We start from the raw sequence: 24267 nt of genomic DNA on the forward strand, positions 1-24267 counted from the left end.
TTTCAATTCCTATAACTTTCCTAATTGCCAACTTAGGACTTGTTTCTTTCCTTCTCCATAATAGTAACTGTTTCCCTTTCCCACATTGCTTAGAACATTATTGACTTGAATTTTATTTTTGTTGATGTAGAAATACAAGTGACATAATAAACTTAGAGGTAATGTCATCAGTTACTGTAAAATTTTGCAGATCTACCAGGTCACAGTTGAGGCCAAAACCTTGATGACCACCAGATAAAATTTAGAGCCTATTTACAGGTCAGTGTTGTAGCTGATTTCTGTTGTTCACAAGCTGGGTAGCAACTCAGGTTAGTTTTATAATCCAAATGTGGATACAGCTGCATTGTATTTGCACACTGACAAACATACAAGATTTCTATGTCTACTTTTCTTTAATTGCAGGTATTTATGAGCCGCCATTTCTTGTATTATTGTGGTGAACCTACTCTGGATGTGAAGATTGCCTTTTGTCAGGTGTGTGTTCCTTACAGGTAAACCAAGGTACAGTATATACTCGTATTTCATTTTTGCAGTTCATGCATAATAATAAAAGAAAAAACTAGAAGTGAATTTCAGCAGCTTGTTGAGAGTAACTGAATATAAGAATAAGAGTAAATATAAAAACCAGAAGAATGCATCACAAAAAATACATTTCTATTACTTTTGAAGTTTATTTTGTAGTTTTCTCTTAATGATCTCTGATTTTGTTTTGCTAAAATGTCAGTTAATGTTCAAAGATATTTTTTAGGTAAAGATAATAGCAGAGTTTGTAAACACAAAAAGTTGGCTGTGCTTCCAGTAAACTTAATGATGTATCAGATAACAACCATACATAGACAGATCCTTTCTCAGAAATATGCAAATTACAGCTATTTTATCTTAGTCTTTGTTTTTGTGTGACAGAGCTTGATACTACAGTTTTCTGCCCCTTAATCTACCTTTACTAGAAGTGAAGGGAGTGTTAATAGGAACTGTGGGGGTTGGTTTTTTTCCAGTTGAACACCACGTGCTATGCAGATGGAGTCATGAGATTGCATTATAGCAAATTAAAGTATATTGATTTTTCCATTATTTTTGTTCTCTTGATTAGATTTGGTTAACATATATGATTCACAAATCTGTATGCATCTTTTCCAGCATGAGCAAAAGTTGAGGATGTTTGCTCATTCATGAACATTAGTTTATGTTTGAATTCTGTCTTGTCATAATTATTTTTGTGAAATGGGAGACCAGTAATCTAACTAGCTGGAGGGACATTAGCGATGTTCTTTATTTTTGAGGAATAAGAACAATGCTGCATTCTTAGAAATGCAATTATAGTAAACACTTGGTTTTTCCCTTTATATTACTTATGGGGTACAAGTAAGTGGAAGTACAAATCTGAAAAAGAAAGAGCTATTACTTGTATGTAAACATTTAACACAAAACCTTGACAGCTTCTGGGAGGTTTGTTTTGTGGGTTTTTTTTTGCAAAAATTGCACAAAAAGGGTTTTTCCTCTGATTGTGTGAAAAAGATGTTAAATTTATTGTGCAAAATCACTTTTTGCATAGCGCTGCCTGGGAACTTTCTTCTCCCTTTTATTCAGACCAAAGCAGAGCTTTATAGAACCATTTTTATTTTACACATGCAGAGGAAAGGTATTCTCAGTCACTTCCTTTCTTGTTTAGTGCTTCTTTAGCCTTGGCATCAATCACTGCATGACCCTGTATAGCCAATGCTTTCTGTCACTGCACTCCAGATTCTTCTTTTATTGGAAACATGCCACTGTAATTATTCCTTTGCTGTTACCCTAACTTAATAAAAGGTCTTCAGAGGCACATACAGAACCAGACATATTTGCAAGGCTTTTATTGAAGTATATATGGTGAAACTGATAGCATTTTTGAAGATTTTCAATGCTGAATAAAAATGGTTCATATTCAACTCCTACAGCAGGTACCCAAAGAGGAGTCATCCAATGAACACATATGGGAAATACTATCTTGATATTGCAGGAAACAGAATTTTATCCTTCAAGCACTTAGCACACAAATATGTTTTCAAGGTCTTCAGATTTATTCTCCTGAGGGTAAAAGCTGGTTCAGGCCTCATATTAATTTATTGTCATGGGTTCAGCAGTAGCTCATGCTCTGCCAGGGAGGAGGGAGAGATAGGGTGCTTGGTCTGGGCTAGTTGGGGAGGTATTCCATACCACAGCACGTCCTGCTCAGGGGGGGACTGTTGGCTCTGTCCTCCAGGCTGGGCTCGGAGAGGGGACTGGAAGCTGGCCAGGAGGGGAGGGGTTAGGCCTCTCTTCCGGGCTGGCCTCGTGGCGGCAGGTGGTATTGTATTCTCTCTCCCTGTTTATTTCCTCTAACATTGATTTGTTAGTGGTAGTGTAGTAATTTTGTGTTATACCTTGATTGCTGGACTGATTTTACCTCAATCCCTGGGAGTTGTATTCCTCCGGCTCTCCTCCCCATCCCTCCGGGAGTGGGAAGGGGGGGGGGGGGGGGGGGGGGGGGGGGGGGAAACAAAGGAGTGTGTGGACTTTAAACCACGACATTTTTGGCGCCCAGCGTGGGGCACAAACCCACGAAATAACAACAAATCTGACAGGATTTATAGTCATTTGTCACAATGATGATTTATTGACTCACAGTTTTTTCTCTTGATCTCACGGTTTCAGGATTTTACCAATTACTTGTCATATATATTAGCTGTGTTAGTGTTTACTAAGTATGGGGTTTGGGCTAAGGTTCTTGTCTCATTGTACTTTATGTTAATGACTTGTAATACCATAGAAGCATTGATCATGAAACTGATCTGGTTTATGCTCCCGGTATGGTCACCAACTTTATATTTTGGGAGGTATATAATAGAAGTGCTTAGCAATTTCACATCTTTTTTCTCCTTCTCGGGTGGTCAACCTGTGGAGGAGACATTCTTCTATCCTCCCAGTATTCTCTCCAGGTGGTCTACAACATCATTTGAGGGTTTTGAAGTTTTTGAATGGCCTTTTAATACTGTTGAGACTTGTATGCTGATTGCGATGGGGATCACCATAGTAGCACGCATACAGAGTGTGTTTTGCCCACAATTATTTCATCTGATTTCAAGAGTTAAGCAGAGTCAGGTCTGGTCCTGTATTGGGGTTAAACGACGAAATAGGAAAACCAGGAGATCTTCCCAGAGGCTGGACAGTCATGAGTGGCAGGGTGTGTGGGATAGTATGGGCAAGCATCTAGGTCCGTGGGCCCCTCCAGTACTTTGGAATTTTACTCCCGAACAAGTGAAGAATCCGGAATAATTAGTAAAACACCTAAATGAGGTGGCCATACCAGAGATGGACAAATTACGGCAACGTGCTGGGGCTTGGCCTATGCCTACAGGGCCTTGTTCGACACTATCCAACACCTTCAAAAGGAAAAAAATGTCCCTGGATCTGAGAGCAACACAAAAGTCAGCGCAGCTGTTCCAACTCCAAGAACAGCAGCTACGTCATCCCCAGTGGCAAGTACAGTTGCTACCCAAACTTCAGCTGTGACAGACAGTGCAGCTACCCCAGTAACGAGTACAGTGGCTATTCAACTCTCGACTGCAACAGAAAGTGCAGCTACCCCAGCAACAAGTACAGTTGCTACTCAAACTACAGTGATAATCACTGCAGCTGAACTAGAGGACCAATTCATACCAATATCGGTTGCTCCTGTACACAAGAGAAAAACCAGAAAGGAGGCAAGAAGGAAGAGGCAGGATGAAGAAACTACACATCCACTACCTGGTCTAGTATCTGATCAGGGGTCATCATCACATGACGAAGAAGAAGAGGTGACTTCTCGATCTCGGACCTCAACTGAGCTGCGGAATATGCGAAAAGATTTCACCCGTCAATCAGGGGAGCACATCATCACCTGGCTGCTCCAATGTTGGGATAATGGGGCCGATGGTCATGAACTAGCAGGTACAGAAGCCAAGCAGCCGGGATCACTTGCTAGAGAAGGGGGAATTGACAAAGCAATTGCAAGAGAGAAAAAGTCCCTCAGGCTTTGGAGGCGGCTTTTGGCAGCTGTGAAAGAGAGGTTCCCATACAAGGATGATGTTATGAGTCGTTCGGCCAAGTGGACTACTATAGACAAAGGCATCCAGTCCCTGAGGGAATCAGCTATCGTAGAGATGATCTACCACACCAAGCCAAATAATGGGAATGTACCCATAGACCCAGATGAAGTCGAATGCACACGACCCATGTGACGTAAGCTTAAACGAAACGCACCGTCGTCATATGCCCATCCATTGGCACCGGTAACCTGGAATGACATAGCACCACTAACAGTGGATGAAATGGTTCATAAACTCCAAGAATTCGAAGACAATCTTACCCCTTCCATCATCTCAGCTGTGGAAAAACTGTCTCATGGTCTCAAACAGTTGAGGGACGATCTGTCTGATTTATCTAGCTCCTCACGTGTGCCAACACACATTTCAGCTATTAACAAAAGGCGTCCTATTGCTCGAGAGAGAAAATATATAAGATACATACCACGGGCCACCCTATGGTTTTACCTGTGGGATCACGGAGAAGACATGACAAAGTGGGATGGAAAACCTACTTCAGCCTTGGAGGAACGTGTGGGTGAATTGAAGAGAGGAGCAAGGGCCATGACTGATCGCCCCATGAGAGCTGCAGCTTCAGTCTCTGGTGAACAGGTTCCCAGATGGAGCGGAAGAGCTGATTTTACTCCAGCTCCTGTGATAAAGAAGAATAATCCCTTTCAACACGACTTAGGTGTCCAAGATTGTGACGACGATGACTATTAGAGGGGTCCTGCCTCCCTGGAGGCACATTTCTCTCTCCCTGTTTATTTCCTCTAACATTGATTTGTTAGTGGTAGTGTAGTAATTTTGTGTTATACCTTGATTGCTGGACTGATTTTACCTCAATCCCTGGGAGTTGTATTCCTCCGGCTCTCCTCCCCTTCCCTCCGGGAGTGGGAAGGTGGAGGGGGGGGAGGGAAACAAAGGAGTGTGTGGACTTTAAACCACGACATTTATTCTCTTCACAAAGATAGGACCTGATCCATATAATTAAGCACATAGTTAACATTAAGTACAAGAACAGTCTCTAAATTAGTGTTTTGCTAGACTAAGACCTTTGCTATCATGGGTGCTGTTCATTTGTGTTGCATAGCGCAAGATGTGGATTATATCTGCGTGCTGGTAGTACTTGATCCAAACATCCAGTTCTGTATTTAGAGACTATTCAACTATTTAGAAACTATTTCATCTCCAGTTAGTAATATTGTTTGTTCCATGCTTATTCAGAGTGTCACAAATGCCCTGTGATTTACTAGCAATTCTGCTGCAAGTATAAAGTTCATTTATACCTTTGGGAAAATTTTATCTGCTGAATCACCAATTCTAAGAGTTTCAGGAACTACTGTTAACAAAAAAATGAAGATGCAGCAAGAGGTAGATACTACGTACCGTTTAAATCTTGAGGTATCTATAACCAAGAAGGATCCCAGCAGTATCTGGACAAGACAACACAAGAATGTAGTTTCCAGTGAACATAATTCAACTCAATAACACTTTCATGTGGTTCACCAAATGCAAAAAAATTATTTCTACTCTATAAATATGCAACAGATTATCAGAAAAAGCCAATGTGGTGTAATTGACTGCCCTATTGACCTGTTAAGATGAGAGCCTCTTGTGATGGTGTACTAGAATAAGCAATCCAATAGATTATTGCAATTTTGAGACTCATGTCTACCACATTGAAGTCCTGCTCCCACTTAGAATTTGTGCATACTGTAAACTTTCTACAAAATGCAGAGTTGGGCTGAAGTGTCTTTTATAAAGGTATAATATTGAAAAGTACTCCAGTGATTGTTAGTACTGTGTTAGTACATATTTTTCACATAATAAGTACCTTGTGGTGGTTTCTGTCTCATAGCCTAGAAGGCATAACTTTATCTGCTATGAAAGAAAGTAACATATACCTCATTATAGGCTGTTTGTCTCACCACAGAGCTTATGTCATTGAGTGTACTAGTTTCAATAGATGAAATGCTAGTTTAGCAGGAATAGAATCTTAAGAATTACCAACTTAAGAAAAAAAGAGAAGTTTTTCCTGAGAAATACTTAGCAGTTTAAGTGGGGTTAATATGCCTTCCCCCTGTGTACATCCCACCTATGAGAAGGCAAGAGTAAACAAGATTCACAGATTCCCTTGGTGTGGATTAAGGCGAGGTAACACTTGAAGTCTGTATGTAAACACCATCTTTAATGGAACAAATTAAAGTTTCAGTGCTGAATTTTTAGTGTGAGGTGTCCCTTCCCATGCCAGGGGGGTTGGAACTAGATGATCTTAAGGTCCTTTCCAACTCTAACTATTCTATGATTCTGTGGTTCTATGAATAATAGCTAACTATGTCTAAAGAATACTGACTGCTTCATGTTTTTCTTCATTTAGTTTTTTAATAATTTTTTAAAATTGTCCTCTAGATGTGTATAATCTGTCAGAATTTTCAAGTTTTCTAAGCTATAGCTCCACAGGATACCTTTATTTAGAATACAATTCTAGGTTTTTTCTTTTTTACTTGGAGCAGTAATCCTGAATTTTCTTGTCTTCACAAAAAAAAACAACCCATCTTTATTATTAGAATATTTATGCCATAGTATTTCCAAGTACTGCAACAATTCATTTTTTAACAGAAAAGTAGGACATGGGATTAATGAGATGAAACACAAGGGACCTGGCCATACATGTTAAGAAAACACTTAATGTGAATCACAAATGTAAATTCACATGGTAATTCTTTGGTATGGTGTCATCACTAGTCTTTATTGCTCAGTTTAAACAATTTCATGTCTCATATGGAGCATATCAGCATTTTTCCATGCTGACATGGGTATTGGTGCTGTACTGATGCAACCAAAAGAAAACCTTAGAATGAAATTTTAATTTGCATGTCAAAGGTACTTCTATAAAGTTCTACTCAACTTATGCTTTAAAAGAAAAAAAAAAAACAAACAAAAAAAACAACAAATCTCCAAACAATAATATTTTAAAATTCTCTCTAGACATCCTTTTTTTCCTATATTCTGCTAACTTGCTCCATTTCCACATTCAGGTTTACATGTCTTGAACAAAATGTGTATAGACTTCCTGCATGCAATATTGAATCAATGATAATTTAAAAATTACATTCTTTTAGAAAACTTTTCATTTTACATGCAGAAAAGACTAGCTTTATTAATTGCATTGCTCTCTATTGATTGGTTGGTTCGTCTGATCTGTTTTTTAAATTTTATATTACTTTTGATAAACCACTTTAATTACAACTAATGCCATCAAGGAGCAGTCATCTGTATCTTTGATTTCTAGGATTGCATTGATGCTTCATGGTATCGAGACCTGTCTATTTCTAACAAAAGATGTAATTAAATTATTAGCTCCTTATGGTCTTTCCTTATAAAAGTAAGAATGTTTTCATAAGCTATTGTCTTCACAGTGAATTCTCTAGTTATATAATTATATTGATAAATTTATTTATTTGAGTACTTTCTCTTCACTGTTGTTATGCACTACTTCTTTACCCTTTTTTTTTAAAGGAAGCAGTGATGTGCATTGGGGCATAAAGTTTTGTATTCTTGCTGCCCTGCTTGCATACTAGAAGAACACTTCTCAAACAGATGCCCAATATTTCAGTGTAATTCCAGTTTCCTGAGAAGTGTAAAGCATTTGAAAAATACTTTATTATCAATATATGCATTATCTAAAGAGTAGTTAATCCCATAGGGGTCTTCCATGCTCTTAACACACTGTGTTTCTATGTTCCCTTCACCATTGTTGATAAATTGAGAGTACTTTTCATTTCTTTGTGTTGCAATGTTTTGGCCAACTTTTAGTGATCCCATTTCTTTTTCCTAATCTTAATTGTATCTTGCTTCTTTCCAAGTTATTGGTTTTTTTTCAAATCTAGTGCCTCAGAACAAACTGATTAATACAAACTGCAGTGTTTCTTCTCATTTCTCCTGCAGTTGTCTGCTCAAATCTCAATCACAATTCCACAATGTGCCAAGCTTCCTGTTTCTGGAGGTGTGTCTGAATGAGATGTTTCCAAACATCTTTATCGTAGCTTTCTTGCCTACTCTTAAATAATTCTTTCATGTATTTTTGGCTAAATTTCCATTTAGATAACTGACTAAGTTTCTGACCATAAAGAAACCTCATTCTCAAGGAATTCTCTCAGTGTTTCTTGATCACTCTTCTCTTCCTTACATTCTTTGATATGATGACCAGGGTTGGATATTACCAGTGTGGCAGTGTTGAATTCTTCAGGCATCGAGGGAATAAGAAATCATTCTTAACCTGTTGTGCAGATACTCACATATTGTTCATCTCTTAGAAGTCTGTCCTAGAATGAAGCAGACACCTTTGGATCACAGTGACTTCTGAGAACACATGATAGCGCAGTTATGAATGGACTACAAAAATTTTGTGCCTGTAAGAAAAGCAAGTAAATGTAGTTAAAGCTCAGTCAGTATGTGGAGGACAAGTTAAAAATATGTAAGTAGTATTTATCATTGAGTTTTGAGGAACTACCAAAGAAAAGGAAACAGAAGGCAGTCCTGCTGTTTCTTGTGTAATCAGAACTAGGTGAGGGCCAATTCTGAAGATGATGAGGTTTTGGTGTCCGAGCTAGAAGAGGTTAAACAAGGACAGTGTGTTTAAAAAAGCAAACAACAACAGCAAAACACCAACACCCCCCAACCAACCAGCACTTACAAATACTGTACTCCATCTAATGAAGTGGTTTAATATGATGTTTCAAAATAGAGTGAGCAAAACAAATATAGTAAAAAGATCAATGATTAATCGATCAAGGTTGAGCTGTTTGCAAGGATCTGTTGCCTACTTGAAAGGCTGACTTCATAAGGGTAAGTTCTGTCTGGGGGCTAGGAGAAGACTGCTGGAGAGGGATTAAAAGAAGGAGTATTAACCCATTAAATCATGCTCAAAATACACTGAAATCAGGAAGACAGGGTGACAGGTGCTGCAGCTGAAAAGATATAACTCTAATGCTACACTCAAACACACACAAGATGAAAAACCTGTTTCTTGTAGGAAATTTGATCACTATCTTTGGACTTTTGATTTCAGGGAGAGCAGGAGTAAGTAAGAAGTCTGGCTTTATGATAAGAAAAGTAGATAATATATTTGCGATAAATGTGGCATATACAAAATGCGCAATGAAATATAATATAGTAGGTCTTTCAGTTTGAAGATACTTTGTGTTTCTCAAGTAGCTGCTTCTATGGACATCCAAATTTACACAGTAAAAACCTCACCATTAAATCCAAAGCAGAGAGTTCAGTAAACACCTGTTCATCCCAGGATTTTGGCATTTGAATCTTCTGAGAAAATTACAGCTGTACAAGTGGGAGGATCAACATTAAATGGATAGCATTGTTGACTTAGCCAATGCACACAAGTGAGCAGGGCTTACTTTTATGTACACTTTTGCAGCTAACCAGAAGACTCAGGATTTTACTATGCTTCAGAATTTCAATTTGTATGATCTCAGCATCTGACTTCTAAGGTCAAACTGTAGCTTTAAGATATAATCCTTTCAGATCCTGAGGGAACTGAAAACATCTGCCTCTGACACATACTGTTCTTCACACCAGTCTCTTTGTCTGAGATGGGGTTGAGACTTGGGGTCTTCCTAGTTTCTTAAGCTGCCAGTATCAATCAAATTTGAAAGATGTTTTTGGTTTAGGTGTGTATACAGAAGGGTGTATTCTGAAAATTCCTAGCCCTCTGTCCCTTTCTGCTGTCAGTATCAAAAGTATTAACTTAAGCTGCCAATACAATACTTGTGAGCATTATACAGTAAAACCTGAATCTGAAATATCTTATATGGTATAGATGGAGGTGGGGAAAGAAGATATTAACCATTATACCAACACCAAGGATTCTGGAACGGGTTTGAGTGAACTCTGAGAATATAAGAGACCAAAATGTGGTACATAGGTTTCTTTTAAGATCAGTAATATGGATTGAGAAGACTTTGAGAAGAACCTTTTAATCAGGGTTTGAAAGTAAAACTAACATTGATGTGCTTTATTAGGAGTATGAATTTCCTTGCTAATAGGAAGAAGTCTTTTACCTTAATTTTAGAGTGAAACAAAACTGTCATTTCCTTGTTCCCATTTAACAAGTGGCTGTTCTATAGCAGCTTGGAGATGACAGTTCATTTTCTGATTTGGTGTAGTCTTTGAGGACCTGATCAAATATGATTAATCTACACTGTTAATTTATTGATTTAGGGATTTGATTTAAGTTACAGTCATGACAAGGGTAGCTATTGATCTCCTGGTTGTTATAAAAATAAGCAGTACTTTGGGCTTAAGCAGTAGGCTTACTGTGTTTTAATTTTGCTTACTTAGGCTTTGGTAAAAATCATCAAAATATAGAGAGTAGGGGGGGGTTTGTCAATTTTTAGCAGTGTGGGTTTAAAAGGAGGAGACAAATTAGTAGATGACCTGGAGACTCTTTGGTCCACCCACAGAGCTGAAGTGTTTGTCACTCAGAGGAGGCATTCTACTTGGAGTCAACTTCAATCTAAACCAGTCTGTCTTGAACATTATGAGTAATTCTTGGTGTTGATATTTTCTATCAAATCTCCTTATGGCTTAGAGACTTTTAAGTAGACAGTCCTTGAGAAAAATATTAATCTAAAAATAATAATATTCCATGAAAATTAGAATAGCCTTTACCTTTCCTGCCCACAACAGTTAGGAGTGGATGGTCATAGGAATGGTCTGTGTTATGCAGAGGAGAGCTGCTCATCAGGACATGTATGTTCTTCCAGGTATTTGACTGCTATTGCATATATTAATTATCCATATAACTGAGGTACTACAGAGTGGTGTTCTGAGCTGTTTCAGTTGTTTTCTAAGACATTCCTTGACTTAAAATAACCACGTGCTGGGACTGCAGTAGTTCAGAAATCCCACTGTAGGCAGCACAGGATTCCTGAGGTTCATAGGGTCAGCCTAATTTGAAGGCAAGTAATTGTGATGTGCACAGGATTCTGAATGCAGGCTGACAAAGTACCTTTTCCCACGTTACCCCATACCACATGAGGAACTCTTGGGTAGCTCATGAGTGAGGATGCAAGCAAGTTATGGCAGGCCTGGCTCACCCAAGCTTTAACATGGTCATGCAGCTTGTTTAAAAAAGTAGCTGTATCTGTACTTCCAGAGGAGCTGGCTGAGTCAGGCTCACTAAGGAATGCAGTTTTTATGCTGACACTTTATATAACATTGGTTTCAGAGTAACGGGTGTTAATGCTGAATATTGTCAGCATTGTTCTGTTAATGACATCAGAAAAAAATATGCTGCAAATGTGTTTGTCTAGTCAGAGGGAGCTGTGATTATTTCCTGTCTCTCAGCAGCGCATTATTAGAATAAAGCCTCTTAGTTCCAGGTCTGGTATGAATAGCTTAGGTAGCCAAATTTATGCATCTCTCTTCACATAATGGAAGGAGTTTTAAGACCAAAGCTTCACAGTACAAATCAGATACAGTCTTTCTTCAGATAAGAAAAATTCAAACCTTTCTCAAATTCCTTTCGTTCTGTATAAGCTTGAATTAAGCACTGTGTCAGCGTCCATAAATCTCTCACTTTCTACATGTGTATGTGAGGGGGAAAGTCTTCTCCTACATATGATTACCAAGTTAATGTAATGTTTCTAATTGCTCATATGAAATGAGTCTCCAAGTTTATGAACTGCTACATTTATTAAGGTGTGTCAAAGTCTCTAAATGAGGTGGTTAGGATTAACCAATGCTGTTCAGTGATAACAAACAGAAAAAAGAATATTAATCATCCTAAAGCAAACCTGAGAATCCAAGTTCTCAGCAAGGTTAGATATCTGCTTTTAATGACTGGCTTTGTGGAACACCAGAATGATGTTCTTCTAAATTGAAAAAATAATAGTCTACAAATCAACTTTACATTTTTCCTGCTCCATCAAAATTCAACTTAGTAGTGTGTAGTCACATAACGTGGTTTATTTTTCAGATTTTTGGGCAATGCAATTAATAATAGAGCAAGTAAGAAAATTTAGAATGTGTGTTTATGAGTACTGAAAATAAATGCACAGACAGAGAGAGGCAGGTTTGGGTTTTGGTTCTCCTTATAAACGGCATTTCGGAAAGTCTTAACTTCCATAACTGAATTGTCAACTACTTAAGGACAGGTCTGTTGTGATACGTTGAACTTTTGAATCCTGTGCTCAGCATCATGTAGCATAAAATCCCAAATTACAAACACTAAATTCTGACTTTTATCTCAAATTACTATATGATTTGCTCTGTAGTCTTCAGGGAACTGAGCTCAGTGGTAGTAATAAAACAATTATAATGTGGCCATCTGCATAGTAATTCTACAATTTGAGTGAGGTTATAGCTCAGGGGAAGTTTTAGCATTCATGTGAATAGACTTATTTGTTCCATCTGACCAATGATGAAAAGCCTAATTCTTATGTCTCTTGTTCCTTCCACACTGATGTAAGGCTTCTAATTTTAAAGTGAGATATTTATTATGATACAAATGAGGGCACAATCAGTATGAATGCATAAGTCAGCAGTCATAAAGCAGAGACCAGTAGTTGAGAGCAACTGTGTCACAAACATGAGCTAGAGAATTCATTAGCTTTCTTTAATCAGTGACTGTTTATGATTACTTTCTGGGGGAATGAAGGTTTGATACAAACTTTGAGAGCATTAGAGGATTCATGTAGATCTATGACAATGGACCTAAAATGACAAGAATTTATGTTGGAAAATTAATCTGTGTTTTATCAGTATTCTAATGTTTTACCAGCCTTGGTTTCTGTTTTTTTCTCCACTCCTTTCCCCCTTCCCTTCTTCTATACAACAGGGATTTGGGAAACAAGTGGATGTGTCATATATTGCCAAACATTACAACATGAGCAAAAACAAAGTTGACAACCAGTTCTACAGTGTGGAAGTAGGTGACTCAACCTTCACAGTTCTCAAACGCTACCAGAACTTGAAACCTATTGGCTCTGGGGCTCAGGGAATAGTTTGGTAAGTATCAGCAGTTTCTCTTATGCTTTTAAAATAGGATTTGCCTTTTGCATTTCTTCACAGTTTTCTAACCACAGACATTGTCTAAAATTGCAAAAATAAGTCAGGCACAGATATCCTGAGGCAGAAGGAGTCTAGTGGTTTGCTAATAAATTCTCCTGCTGGTGAGAATGGTAGCACTAGGTTTATTTCTCCACATAGCAAAATACAATTAGCAAGAAAGCAGGAGAAAGATCTTATCATAATTGACATCTGTGGCACTATTTCCAGAGGCAGCACAAATAATATCCCAAGTAATCCCTGTAATTTTAGTCTTTGTACAGTAGAAGTCACTGAGAGCAATATAGAAACTTGTCATATCCCATAGCATTCTCAAGTATTCAAAATGGAAGCCTTTCAAACTGAGGTAACTGCCGATGTTTTCCTTATTTTTCAAAAGAGATGTTTCAGTGATGTGAATAATGGAAATAAAAGACACAAAATCAGTAGCTGTTCTAAATAATATGACTGCTTTATGGAATTTGAAATTATTGTGTTCAAAAGTTGTGATACCCTACGTGGCTTTTTCCTCTGCATTTTTAGAGATATGTCTTAAATTTCAGTGGACTGTATTTAAAAGTCTCTGTGTGGGCATTTGTCACCTGTTTAATTACAAGGCATTAGAGTAACTAACATGATCATTGTAACTTGATCAGAGAGTAAGTCTAATTCTGTCATCTTTAGCACTGCTCTTTTCTGACTTTTGTATAGTATGTGTTAACCTTACACTTGAAGGTAATGGTAAAGCAACAGATTTCTTTAATCTAGGGGCAAGTGGGCTTCTGTGGATCATTGGCATTGGCACTGTAATTGACTATGTAACAACAATTAGCAACACATTTTTAGGTCTCACTCTGTCACTTCTAGTGACACAAGTCCACAGAAGTCCGAAAATTGATCTAAACGATCAAGTACTTTATTTCATCTCTTAAAAGGTTAAAGGTTAGTTTAAAGGTTTAAGGGTTAAAGGTTAGTTTAAAGGTTAAGAAAGGCTAAAGGTTAGTTTAAAATCAACTTTGGGAAAGAAACATACACTGTGTTGAGTACTATTAATATTCATTTGCACTATTCATCTACTTCCATATATAGTAACATGTTTTTTCTTACTACTTACTGTTTTTTATTCATTTTAGAGGAAAAACAGATTTTGTTGAACCTCTCTGCAAGTGAATTGCTGTAATGATCAATTATGAGCAGCAGAAAACCTAAACCGTAGAAGTTGAGCCAGATAGAATTAGTAACACCCCGTGAATTTGTCTTTTGTACTAAGAGCTGGCAGGCAAATATTAAGAAAATCAAATCAGAAAACAAGTAAGTTCAAGTGAAAGTCAGCACAAATCTGAGCTGCATGGAGAGGCCATAAAAGGCCCTTTATGGTTGGATGATACACATATATATTCCATGATAAATGGGGTAGATAATGAGCATTTTTGCTTAGTATGTATTATATTGTAATCTGCTTGTCATGAGGCATAATTTACCAGAAATACATTAACAAACCATAAGCAAAGCATGAAGAATTGATGAAAAAAAAAAGGTGAGATAAATATATGTATTTTAGCTAAAGGAAAACAATAACTGGGGAAAAATATTTAGTTATGTAAGTTTCTATTTGGTAACAGTAACAATTATATAGTTAACTACATAAGCTTAAATAGTGTAATTTTCTATATTTAGAAACTATAAGTATTTTGATGGATATAGGTTTACACCTGGAAAAAGCAAATTAAGTGAAAAAATATTGTAAAAAATCTGCCTATTTATGGAATGCTGCTGGCTGTGTTAGCGAAAATATTTTACCTGGCTCATTTTGTTCTTTTTCAAAAGGTAGCCATAAAAAGTGCCTCTATGAAAACAGTGGGAAAAACCTAAGTAATAGTTTCTTTTAGATCCAATGGCTCTGTCATACTTACTGAGTTATTGAGAAGCCTAACAGATCTGGGATGTAATTCTGTCTCAGTAACAGAATTAGCAGAAGCGTAGGAGCTGAATGGGTGATTTCTGATTGTTTCCTCTACCAAATGCAGATACAGGTAGGGTAGCACAGAGAGATTAAGGCTCAGACTTCTCATAGCATGCACTATTTCTGGATTTTCCTTCCAGATGATTGTAGGTAAAAGGACAGTATCTGTTTTCTGGCTGGAGTGATGTGCTACCCAGCTACTAAGGCTACTTCTGGTTTTATTGAGTAATACAGGTAGAGTATTATTCATAAATGCTAACTACCCTTTCAGGCCTGAGCTACCACCTGCAGTTGCAGACTGCTTCTTGACTAGTCTAGATATTTGCAGCTTGGCAAGTGGAGTCCATGCTGTCTTCCCCACACTAGAAGAACTGAGCTGTTGATGACTTTTCTGCTTTGCCTTATACTTGGCCAGACAACTGTGACTTCTACATCTTAAGGAAAAGGGACCTACTTATAGATTTTTTTATAGTTTAGCATCAGATCTCTCAGTACCTATCAGGCGCAAGATATTGCATGTCAAGGACTGCCTCAGCACTAGCTTCAGGACCAAACCCCACTTGCTAGAGGCAACCTCCCTCTTGCCTTGGATGTGGAAGCCTGTGTGCACAATGTACGGGCTGCCTTAGCACCTTACCAGATATACTTGGACAGACAAACTGTCTGCAGTCCAAGAGGTAATTGTAGAGGCAGAGGAAGAGGGAGAAAAGACATGATGATTTTCAGGGTGCTCTGAAAGCTGGTGTTGCAGGATTCTTAAGCAAAGCCACACAGTACTGAAATTTTCTCATGCAATTCTATAAATAGATGTCAACATAAGCAGGAGAATTTCAGTGGAAAATAATTCACATCACAGAACAGAAGGAGGCATTGGAAGTAAGGAATGTTGTTATGAAAGACTTTGGACTTCATTTCACTTGATTATTCTGAAAATAACATCAAAGACAAAATAATTTTCTTGATATGGAAGCATTAAAGTAAATATATTAAGGTCTTCATAAATTATAATTTATTAAATTATGTGAAAAAGAGGGAGCAATATAGTGTGAGAGTTGTAATTGTCCTTGTGCCCATGTGAAATAATTATAAACTCAGTAAAAAAATTGTATTGGCTGTAGATGTAGTTCATACCGTATCTTTGGAACTTTACTGTGGAAGCTGCCAGTGTTTTTTGTGTTAACTATGTTCACAAAACTATTTTTGCCAGCAGAAAGAGAAAGCTGCTTGGAATCTCTTGAAGTTGCTCTTCACTCCACACAAACTGCCCTTAATGCAAGTGTAGGTTGTTTGCTCACTGTACATCATACTGACATCTGCGAGAAAAACTGTATAGGGTGTGCTTGCATTAAATTGTCATGCTGTTGTAGGCATGATGACCAAGTTAGCTTGAGATACTGCTGAAACAGATCTTCTAGTTGATTAGTCTAAGCTGTAGTTGTAAAAACTGCAGGCTTTTAACTGCACTAGTTGATTTTTAAGTCTGTGATAGAAACAGAAAGCATCACAGGTAAAATGAGTTGAGAACAGTTTTCTGAGTTTAATTAGATATGTACCACTTGAACTACTAAGAGAAGAGATAGTTAATAACCCTCTGCAATGTTAGAATTGAATTGACAGCTACCTTATTTTACAAGGAGGAGAGAAAGAGAGAGACGGATCACTTTCAGCCTGCAGATATGGATAGTTTAGATGAGGATGGAGGGGGAGGAATTTTCATGTTTCATAAAATCAACAGAAATATGCTGATGTCGGTGTGGGTGTGTTTGTGTTTTAAATGAATGCTTTTTACCTGGAAGCAACATAATTGATCGGTAGTTTTTCTGTGGTGGTTTACAACCTATCAGTTTTTATATTGCCTGTGATACTTTTGATACTGCCTGAAATGTTTAGAAAAGTTATCTTCTACAGGAATATTTCAAAAGCAGTTTGAAGAGGCTGTGATAGTTTTTGAATTTGTGATGGAATCAAGGGTGAAGTGCAGCTTTCTATGGCAGGCAGTGAAGACGTATCTTACTAGCTGAAATCCTGAATGTTTATCTTGCTCTTTTCCGAAGACTGAAAACAGGCTTTCACGCTATATGATGTTGGGATATGGTCTAATGATGTGTCAGCTGGACCAGGGGAGTCTTAGCTGGGAAGTGCTTTATGCTGTCTAGTTTATGCAAGAAGTTTTTGTGTCTTGGAGTAATGTTACAGGCAGGGAGAATATGGGAGCAGGAATGATGGTTTGAGGATAGTTTTGAAGAGTCATGGTAGCACTTCAGTGAATGCCTTATAAATTAGAAAGACATCTCACCAGCAAATATAGGGGAGATTATAAATATATTCTTGAATTGGGCAAATTACTGTGCTTTTTTTTTTTTTTTCCTTGGAATTAGTGATTTGGTATCTTTGAGCCTGACTGTGAAGGAGATTGAAGTATTTTTATGATCCCTGTAACAGGTAGAGTCAACAAGTCAACTGAAAGCTTGCTATGTCACCTAAGGTTACTGTAGGTTCTGATTCAATTTGTAATTTGGTGATTTAATTGTAATTTGGTGGTTGAATCTAAAGGAATGCAGAATTCTTTCAAATCAATGTGTTGTGATGGTGGTGCTTGTTGTGGCCTGTATTACTGCTGATTCTTTCCCCGAAGCAATCACAGAACCATAGAATCGTTTAGGTCAGAAAAGACCCTCAAGATCGTTGATTCTAACCACTAACCCAGCACTGCCAAATCCACCACTGAGCCATGTGCCTAGGTGCCACAGCTACATGGTTTTTAAAAACCTTCAGGGATGGTGACTCAATCACTTCCCATAATGTTCAAATGCCAGAGGAGGAATGCAACAGATATTTTCCCTTAGAAGATGTCCATTACAAAAGATTTGGGGTTTTTTTTTTGCTGTTCTCCTTGGAACTATCATAGGGAAGTGTGCTGTTGTGACCTAATATTGGTTATAGAAGATTTGTTAAGTTGGGGTTGGATAAAATTTCATCTGTTCTCTGAATACCCATGTGTTATATGTGCTAAGACAATTATTATAGGGAAACATCTTCCATTCCCTTGATCTCTGGTGGACGTCTGTGAATATATGAATATAGTCAATCAATACAACCATTAAAAAATACATTTGAATTTAATATAACTACCTTCTGTGAGGGATGTGCCTGTAAATGATGAAGAGGATCAGATATTTGAGTTTGCAAAAACATTTGAGCTCTTTTGTATGATGGTTATCTTTCTGTTCTGGTTTTGTGTAGCACAGTTGATTCCTGGTCTGAGTATACGGTTTTACAGTGATATTGCAATGGGAATAATGGTAAAAGCTGTAGAAAAGAGGAGGTGATACTTCTGAGCATAAGCAAGTCTGAGCCCACACTGATCAAAGAAGAGTAGTAGTCTACGTGTTTGCTATGGTGCTGTGGAAAAGACACAAAGAATAGTGGACATCCCAGTGTGACCCTGCTATCCCAGTAATATCGTTTTGATTCCTTTGTGCCTCTGAATTGACGTACTCTGTTCCCTGATAGAGGTCAGCACTTCTGCTTGTATAAACTGTTGCAGTTCCATTGAAGTTCAGAGGTCTTCTTACCATGGGACAGATCACTGATTTTCCTCAGAGGAGGAGAAGAAATGGTACATGTTATTTTGAGGAAAAATTAAGTGAACCACATACCCAGATGTGACTACAATTTCAGTGGCCCTAAAGGGAGAAGCAGTGTTAAATTTGTTAGTCCCAGTCTCTCCTGTGAATCAGTACTTGAGCATATCAGTACTTGAGCATAAGTCAAGAGCTCAGTTACTGGCATTGTAGTTACACAGTCGCATCTTGCAGACTTTTTGTGCTTAACATGCTGTTGACTGGTGCAGATTTATCCTGTTCTGTTAAAGATTCTCCACATTGTATCCATTAGTTCAGCTTGTGTTCTCGTTCTCATGCTCTTGTCTGCTTCGCTGATGTGCTTTGACACTCCAGTCCTGAGGAGGTTTTTGAAGACATCCTTTAGAGAGTTTTTCAAGCATTGTGTGTGAGGGTAATGTAGAGAATAGCTGTCAGTTTGTACTGTGAACTGTTACTGTACTGTTAGTGAAGTAAGCATGTCAGTTTAAACGAATTCTCTGATGTTACCCAAGGCTAATATCATCTCATACAGTGCAATACCTGATGAGTTAGTTTGTTTTTTTTCTGCTGAGAACAAGTGGTTTAAAATACTGTCAGATTTTTTTCACTTGAAACTCTGAAATGCTGAAATACTGTGAAGTCCAAGCAAGCTTCAAGCCTCATTTATTCATTTGTACATTGCAGGATTTGTCTCCAACTACCAATTTGCGTTCACATTGTAGTTTCCTTTGGATTTTCTAGTGTGGTGTTGCTCTGAAATGCCAAAAATGTAACTGCATGCATTCATTTGCCAGTTGATCACTGTCTGATGTACATTTGGAAAGTGTATTCCGGGGTTTTTATATTATGATACATTTATGCCTTGATTCTTCAGATAGCAGTTTTTTCAGTTGGATCAGTACAACTCTTAGGCATAGAGCAGGTTTGTTCAGAGCCATGACCTGATCATGATCCTGCTAGAGCCATTAAAAATTTATCAGCTCGCTCTTTGTGAATTTTGTGGCTCAGGGGTGTTACTGATGTTTGTGTAACTTAAATTATTTCTATACTGGCTGATAAAAAACCTAATTTAATTCACACTTTTTGCTATCAGGCAGTAACATTTTATAACTCCTTTTAGATGTGTCAGGTTCCATCCACTCCTACCCCGTCTAAAGCTTCCTTTTTGTCACTGCCAGATCTCCCTTTTCTCAGATGTGAGTTCTGTCTTACTCCTACACTGTAACACACTGGGCAGATATCTTTCAAGACTCTCTTGCTTCTCCTGTTGTGTCGGGTTGTCTGCCTGGAGCTCAGTCACAGACAAATTTCAGTTCAAGAAGGAAATTAGGGTTAGAATTAACTACTGTCAGTGTATTGCAGCCATTCCTTACCTGAGTTCAGACTTACCCTTTTATTCATTCACTTGAAGTTCTGTCACCACTGAAAGGAGGACTGTTGCATTGTCATCTCTGATTACCATGGCTTTAACATGACAGTAATTCCACTAAGTACCTCCGTTCCCTCTTAGGGACAAGGACTTTAACCTGTGGTAGGAGAATAGCTGTGACCCTATGGAATCAGAGAGGTAGGGCTATGACAGAGCATCCAAATAAAAAGGCAGGTATCAAAACAAAGCAGCAATGGAACCAGAAATAGAAAAAAAGAAAGAGCTGGTCTGAAGGAAATGCAGCTCAGTCAACTCAGTTTTCTTTGTTAGCATGTATTATTGATGTTAGCGTGGTCTATGGCTTTTCACAGTGCTTTGCAGAAAGCAAAAATTCATCCCTTTTCCCAGGGCCTGCTGTCCTTGTACAATAAAGGTCACAAATAAAACAGTGACAGACAAAGAAGTATAACAGAAGTTGTGCAAAATAGAAAGAAAATATGAAACAAGAGATTGTGCATGAAGGGTTAGGGTTAGATGAAGTCTGTGAACAGTGCGAGACATGTCCTCTCATGGCATGAGTGGGAAAAGTCATCAGAATGGGCAAGAGCTGGTTATAAAGAGAGAGACAGGAAGGAAGGAGAAAGGAAGACCCAAAGACAGGACTCGAAGCAAGTGGCAAACAGGATATAATTTTTTTTTTTTTATTGACTGAGGTTTTGTGCATTTGTTTGGGGTTTGTTTGCTTTGATTCTTTTCTGGATTCATCTTTTACACTTTTCAATCCAAAACTGGTTGTCTCCATTTACAAACTGGAAATATATTTTGTGGCGCTGGGGTTGCTAATTCACCACGAGCCACAGAAGGGGGCAGGGATTCTAATTGAAACAAAATTCTGGTTTTAAAATTGTGTCAGAACATCTATGTCTTGAAATCTCTGCTGCTAACAGGGCAACTCAAAAAATCTAAGCAATTTCTAATTTTGTTCCTGTTGAACTAAGGCATTTTGGCTTGTTATATAGCAGCTACAACATTTTGTATCCTTACAAACCATCAGGTTTGCCTGCTAGCATCTTACCTGTGTCGGAGGTGTCCCTCAGTATGAGAGACTGTAGATACAGAACTATCTCAGTTGGATGAGAGTGCTGAAAGAGTTGTAGCAACTTGGATTGGTTGAGTTCGTATCAGCATAGGGGCAGGTTGTGGACTAGCTCTTTGCCTGGGAAGGTAAGGGTGACGTGTGGTGGCATTGGCTTTCTTCCCTCCCAGAACAGCACCAAGTGACATTTTGGCATCTCAGATTCTCTGTTTCTGTTTGCTTAAAATAGTGTTGCAGAGATTGCAGGGTTAGTTTTGGGAAACTAGAATTTGATTAGCCTTTTAGGTCAAATTTTTATGTTGACTTTTTTTTTCCCCTTCCATGATTATCACATTGAAGATGATGACTTGCTGACAATACATTTTCAGTGCTTGTTTGAATTCTGATTTTTAATCAGTTGAGAAATGTTGCAAGAAAATTTGTGAAATAATCTTTTTCTCCAAACTGACAGCTTTTGCTCTGTTGTGCAAGCCAGCAAGTCTTTTAAGTTATGACTATGAGGTAGGTACAGAAGATAGTAGCTGTTTTCTGTTTCAGTTTGTAGATCAAAAAATAGCAGGCTTATCATGTGACTGGCACTTTGAATGTGCTAGGTACTGAACTTTTGCCCAGTGCACAGACTCTGTTTCAGTGTTGGTATTTTCCTAGTCTTGTAAATTGCTGTTAAATGAGAAAACTGGACTTTTTCTGGCTTTGCTGCTTAACAGAACTTGAAAACTGTCCAAAGTTTATATACCCTGCTGACAGCCCAAAGCACTGAATATGAGATCTCTTTGCCATGTGCTGGGCAAACATTTACTTCATATGGTTTAACTACAACTCACACTTTAACTTCCTTTGCCCAGTTATTTTCTGCTACTGAATATTGACAGACACCTCCAGCTCTGATCCATTTTTCTGATTTTTACCTTGCCCTGGCTTCAGTAAATCCTTGAGCATACAAAGTGTTAGTAACGTGACATGCTTTGGAAACCACTGTCATCTTTTACATGTCACACACACAAGGGAAAGCATTTTGGCCTCAAGTCCTTTTAAAGCAGATTGGGAAAAAAAAAACCCTAACTTCTTTCACTGACCAGGCTGAATTTCCTAGGCTAGCAGTTACCAAAGTTTTGCCAGCTAGCAAGCCATATAGTGAGATACTGACATGAGAAGTGCAGAACCAAAAAGTACTGGTTTTACAGTTCTGTTCAGAAAAGGATTCTACAACCGAGCCACTTTCAGTGCTAAGGATAAAAAATTAGCAGAGTATATACAGATGAGAGGTATGTAAACATACTTACTATTCAGCATTCTCTTAATATTTTAGTCTCCAGGCAAACTAAAATGGCATCTATTATGAGAGACATGGCAGGCAATTTGTGAGAAGTATAGCTGTTGCTACATTGCCTTACCTACAGTATCCCTGTACACTCTCTGTGAGAATGACTACGGGACAATTGTTTATCTTGCATCAATATGCAGAACTGATCGGTGGATTACAAAATGGTTCTTGTTAAGGCATCACCAGCTCAAGTAATTAGAAAGATAACTAAATTGAGGTTCAATCTGTGGATGAGAGAGTCACAGAGGTACTTTTGTACAACTTGAGCCAGAAGGGCAAAACCTTGAGCATTGTAATTGTCAGGTCAGTAAAGGAGTGGAAATTCTCTGTACACAGGCCTGTGGTTTGTGGTGGTGATGGAGCTGGAAAGGACAGCTGGAAAGTTTTAAGTCACTACGAGATCTTTTGATGAAAGAACACTTTGCTAACATGAACAGTTTTATACTTTCATGTGTGTAGTTGTTTTAAAAGAAGATATCAGCAGAGCAAATCTACCCTAGTAACCAAATAACCTAGAAGAATTCGTCAGCAAGTAGCAGAGGGCAAATTTTTACTACAGACCCTCCTTTTCTTGATAGATTTCAGCCTGTGATTCTTTTTTTCCCATCAATTTTCCAAGTGTGTAGCTTCTTTTGCCACCTAGTGAATAATTTTGTTCTTTTACAATTTTAATCAGTAGTATAATTGGCAAAATTATAATACAGCACATTTGGAGCCACCAGTGACAGATGTTGAGAGAGCTTTTATCGTAAATATGTTTACTAAAAATAAGCATTCCAGCCTTTTTCTTTTCTGTGCAACTTCTTTTATATTGTCTTATGTATAATGGCTTGATCATCTTCCTTCAGACCACACTTCTGAAAGCTTTGTGGATAAGAGCTGTCTTGGCATGACTGAATGGTAAAATATATTTCAGAGCAAAATTATCAAAGCTAGTTGCCCTTGGAAATACAAATTCATTGTGCTTCCCAGTTTATCTTTGCTGGAAAGGGATGCTTGGCTTTGACATTTCAGGCAATGATTGTAGTACTTTAAAAAGAATGAGTAATGTGGATTCAAAACTGGACTACAGCTGTCATGGATATGAAAATGATACTATTCTAATACTTTACAGTAAAGGGGCTGGCTGGGTTGTGGGCTTGAACTTTGTGTTTGTTTTTCTAGGAATAAGCATGAGTGCATTTTGATGTCTCATTTAAACTGCACTGAGGTGACAGCTTAGTTCAACCTCTCTTTTTTGCCTTTGCTGCAAGGTCATCTTGGCATGTGAAGGGGCTCCAAAGGGCACCAGCTGCAGCATCTTGCTGGCAGGGTATCTGCTGTGACAGGATGCATGTGTATGACTCTTGCTGCACTTCAGCAAGTGCAGTTTTTGCTAACCCATGTAGTGCAGGAAGGAACATTTTGAGCTCAACCGGTAATCTCTGCTGTGGTAAGAAGCTCATGGAAGGTCTCGTGGGCTGATTTATTTATTCTGTGAAACATCCATGGTGATAGGAAAAAAATAAATTATGACTTTGGTGCAGCTGGAAAGGCAGCTTGATTGTATTTCCTAATGCAACTGTTACCAGCTGACTGCAAGAAGCTGCAAGCTGATAGAAACTCACAACAAATAGCTGGAACTATATACAGTAACAGAAAAAGTGCAGCAGTCTTCCATTATGAAATTGTATTGGTCTCCTTAAGCATCAGCTCTGAATGCTGCCTCAGAGGCCACTGAATTTCTCTGACTGTGGGGGAGAAATAGACCTGATCTGGA

General features: G+C 38.1%; 1 protein-coding gene across 5 annotated transcripts in view; it reads left to right on the top strand.

The window, feature by feature from the left end:
- Positions 1–408: 408 nt before the first annotated feature.
- Positions 409–24267, top strand: part of MAPK10 (mitogen-activated protein kinase 10) — a 71415-nt gene continuing 47556 nt past the window's right edge. For 2 of the 5 annotated variants that reach the window (XM_005146586.4, XM_005146587.4), the window contains exons 1-2: positions 409–474; positions 12943–13112. In XM_005146586.4, the coding sequence (XP_005146643.1) occupies positions 409–474; positions 12943–13112 (236 nt within the window). Of the gene's footprint in view, positions 475–12885; positions 13113–24267 lie in introns of those variants that run through there. The other 3 variants (XM_031046796.2, XM_031046797.2, XM_013128414.3) reach the window with 2 other exon arrangements.

Source organism: Melopsittacus undulatus, chromosome 7 (assembly GCF_012275295.1).
Source record: "Melopsittacus undulatus isolate bMelUnd1 chromosome 7, bMelUnd1.mat.Z, whole genome shotgun sequence".
Taxonomy (NCBI): Eukaryota; Metazoa; Chordata; class Aves; order Psittaciformes; family Psittaculidae; genus Melopsittacus; species Melopsittacus undulatus.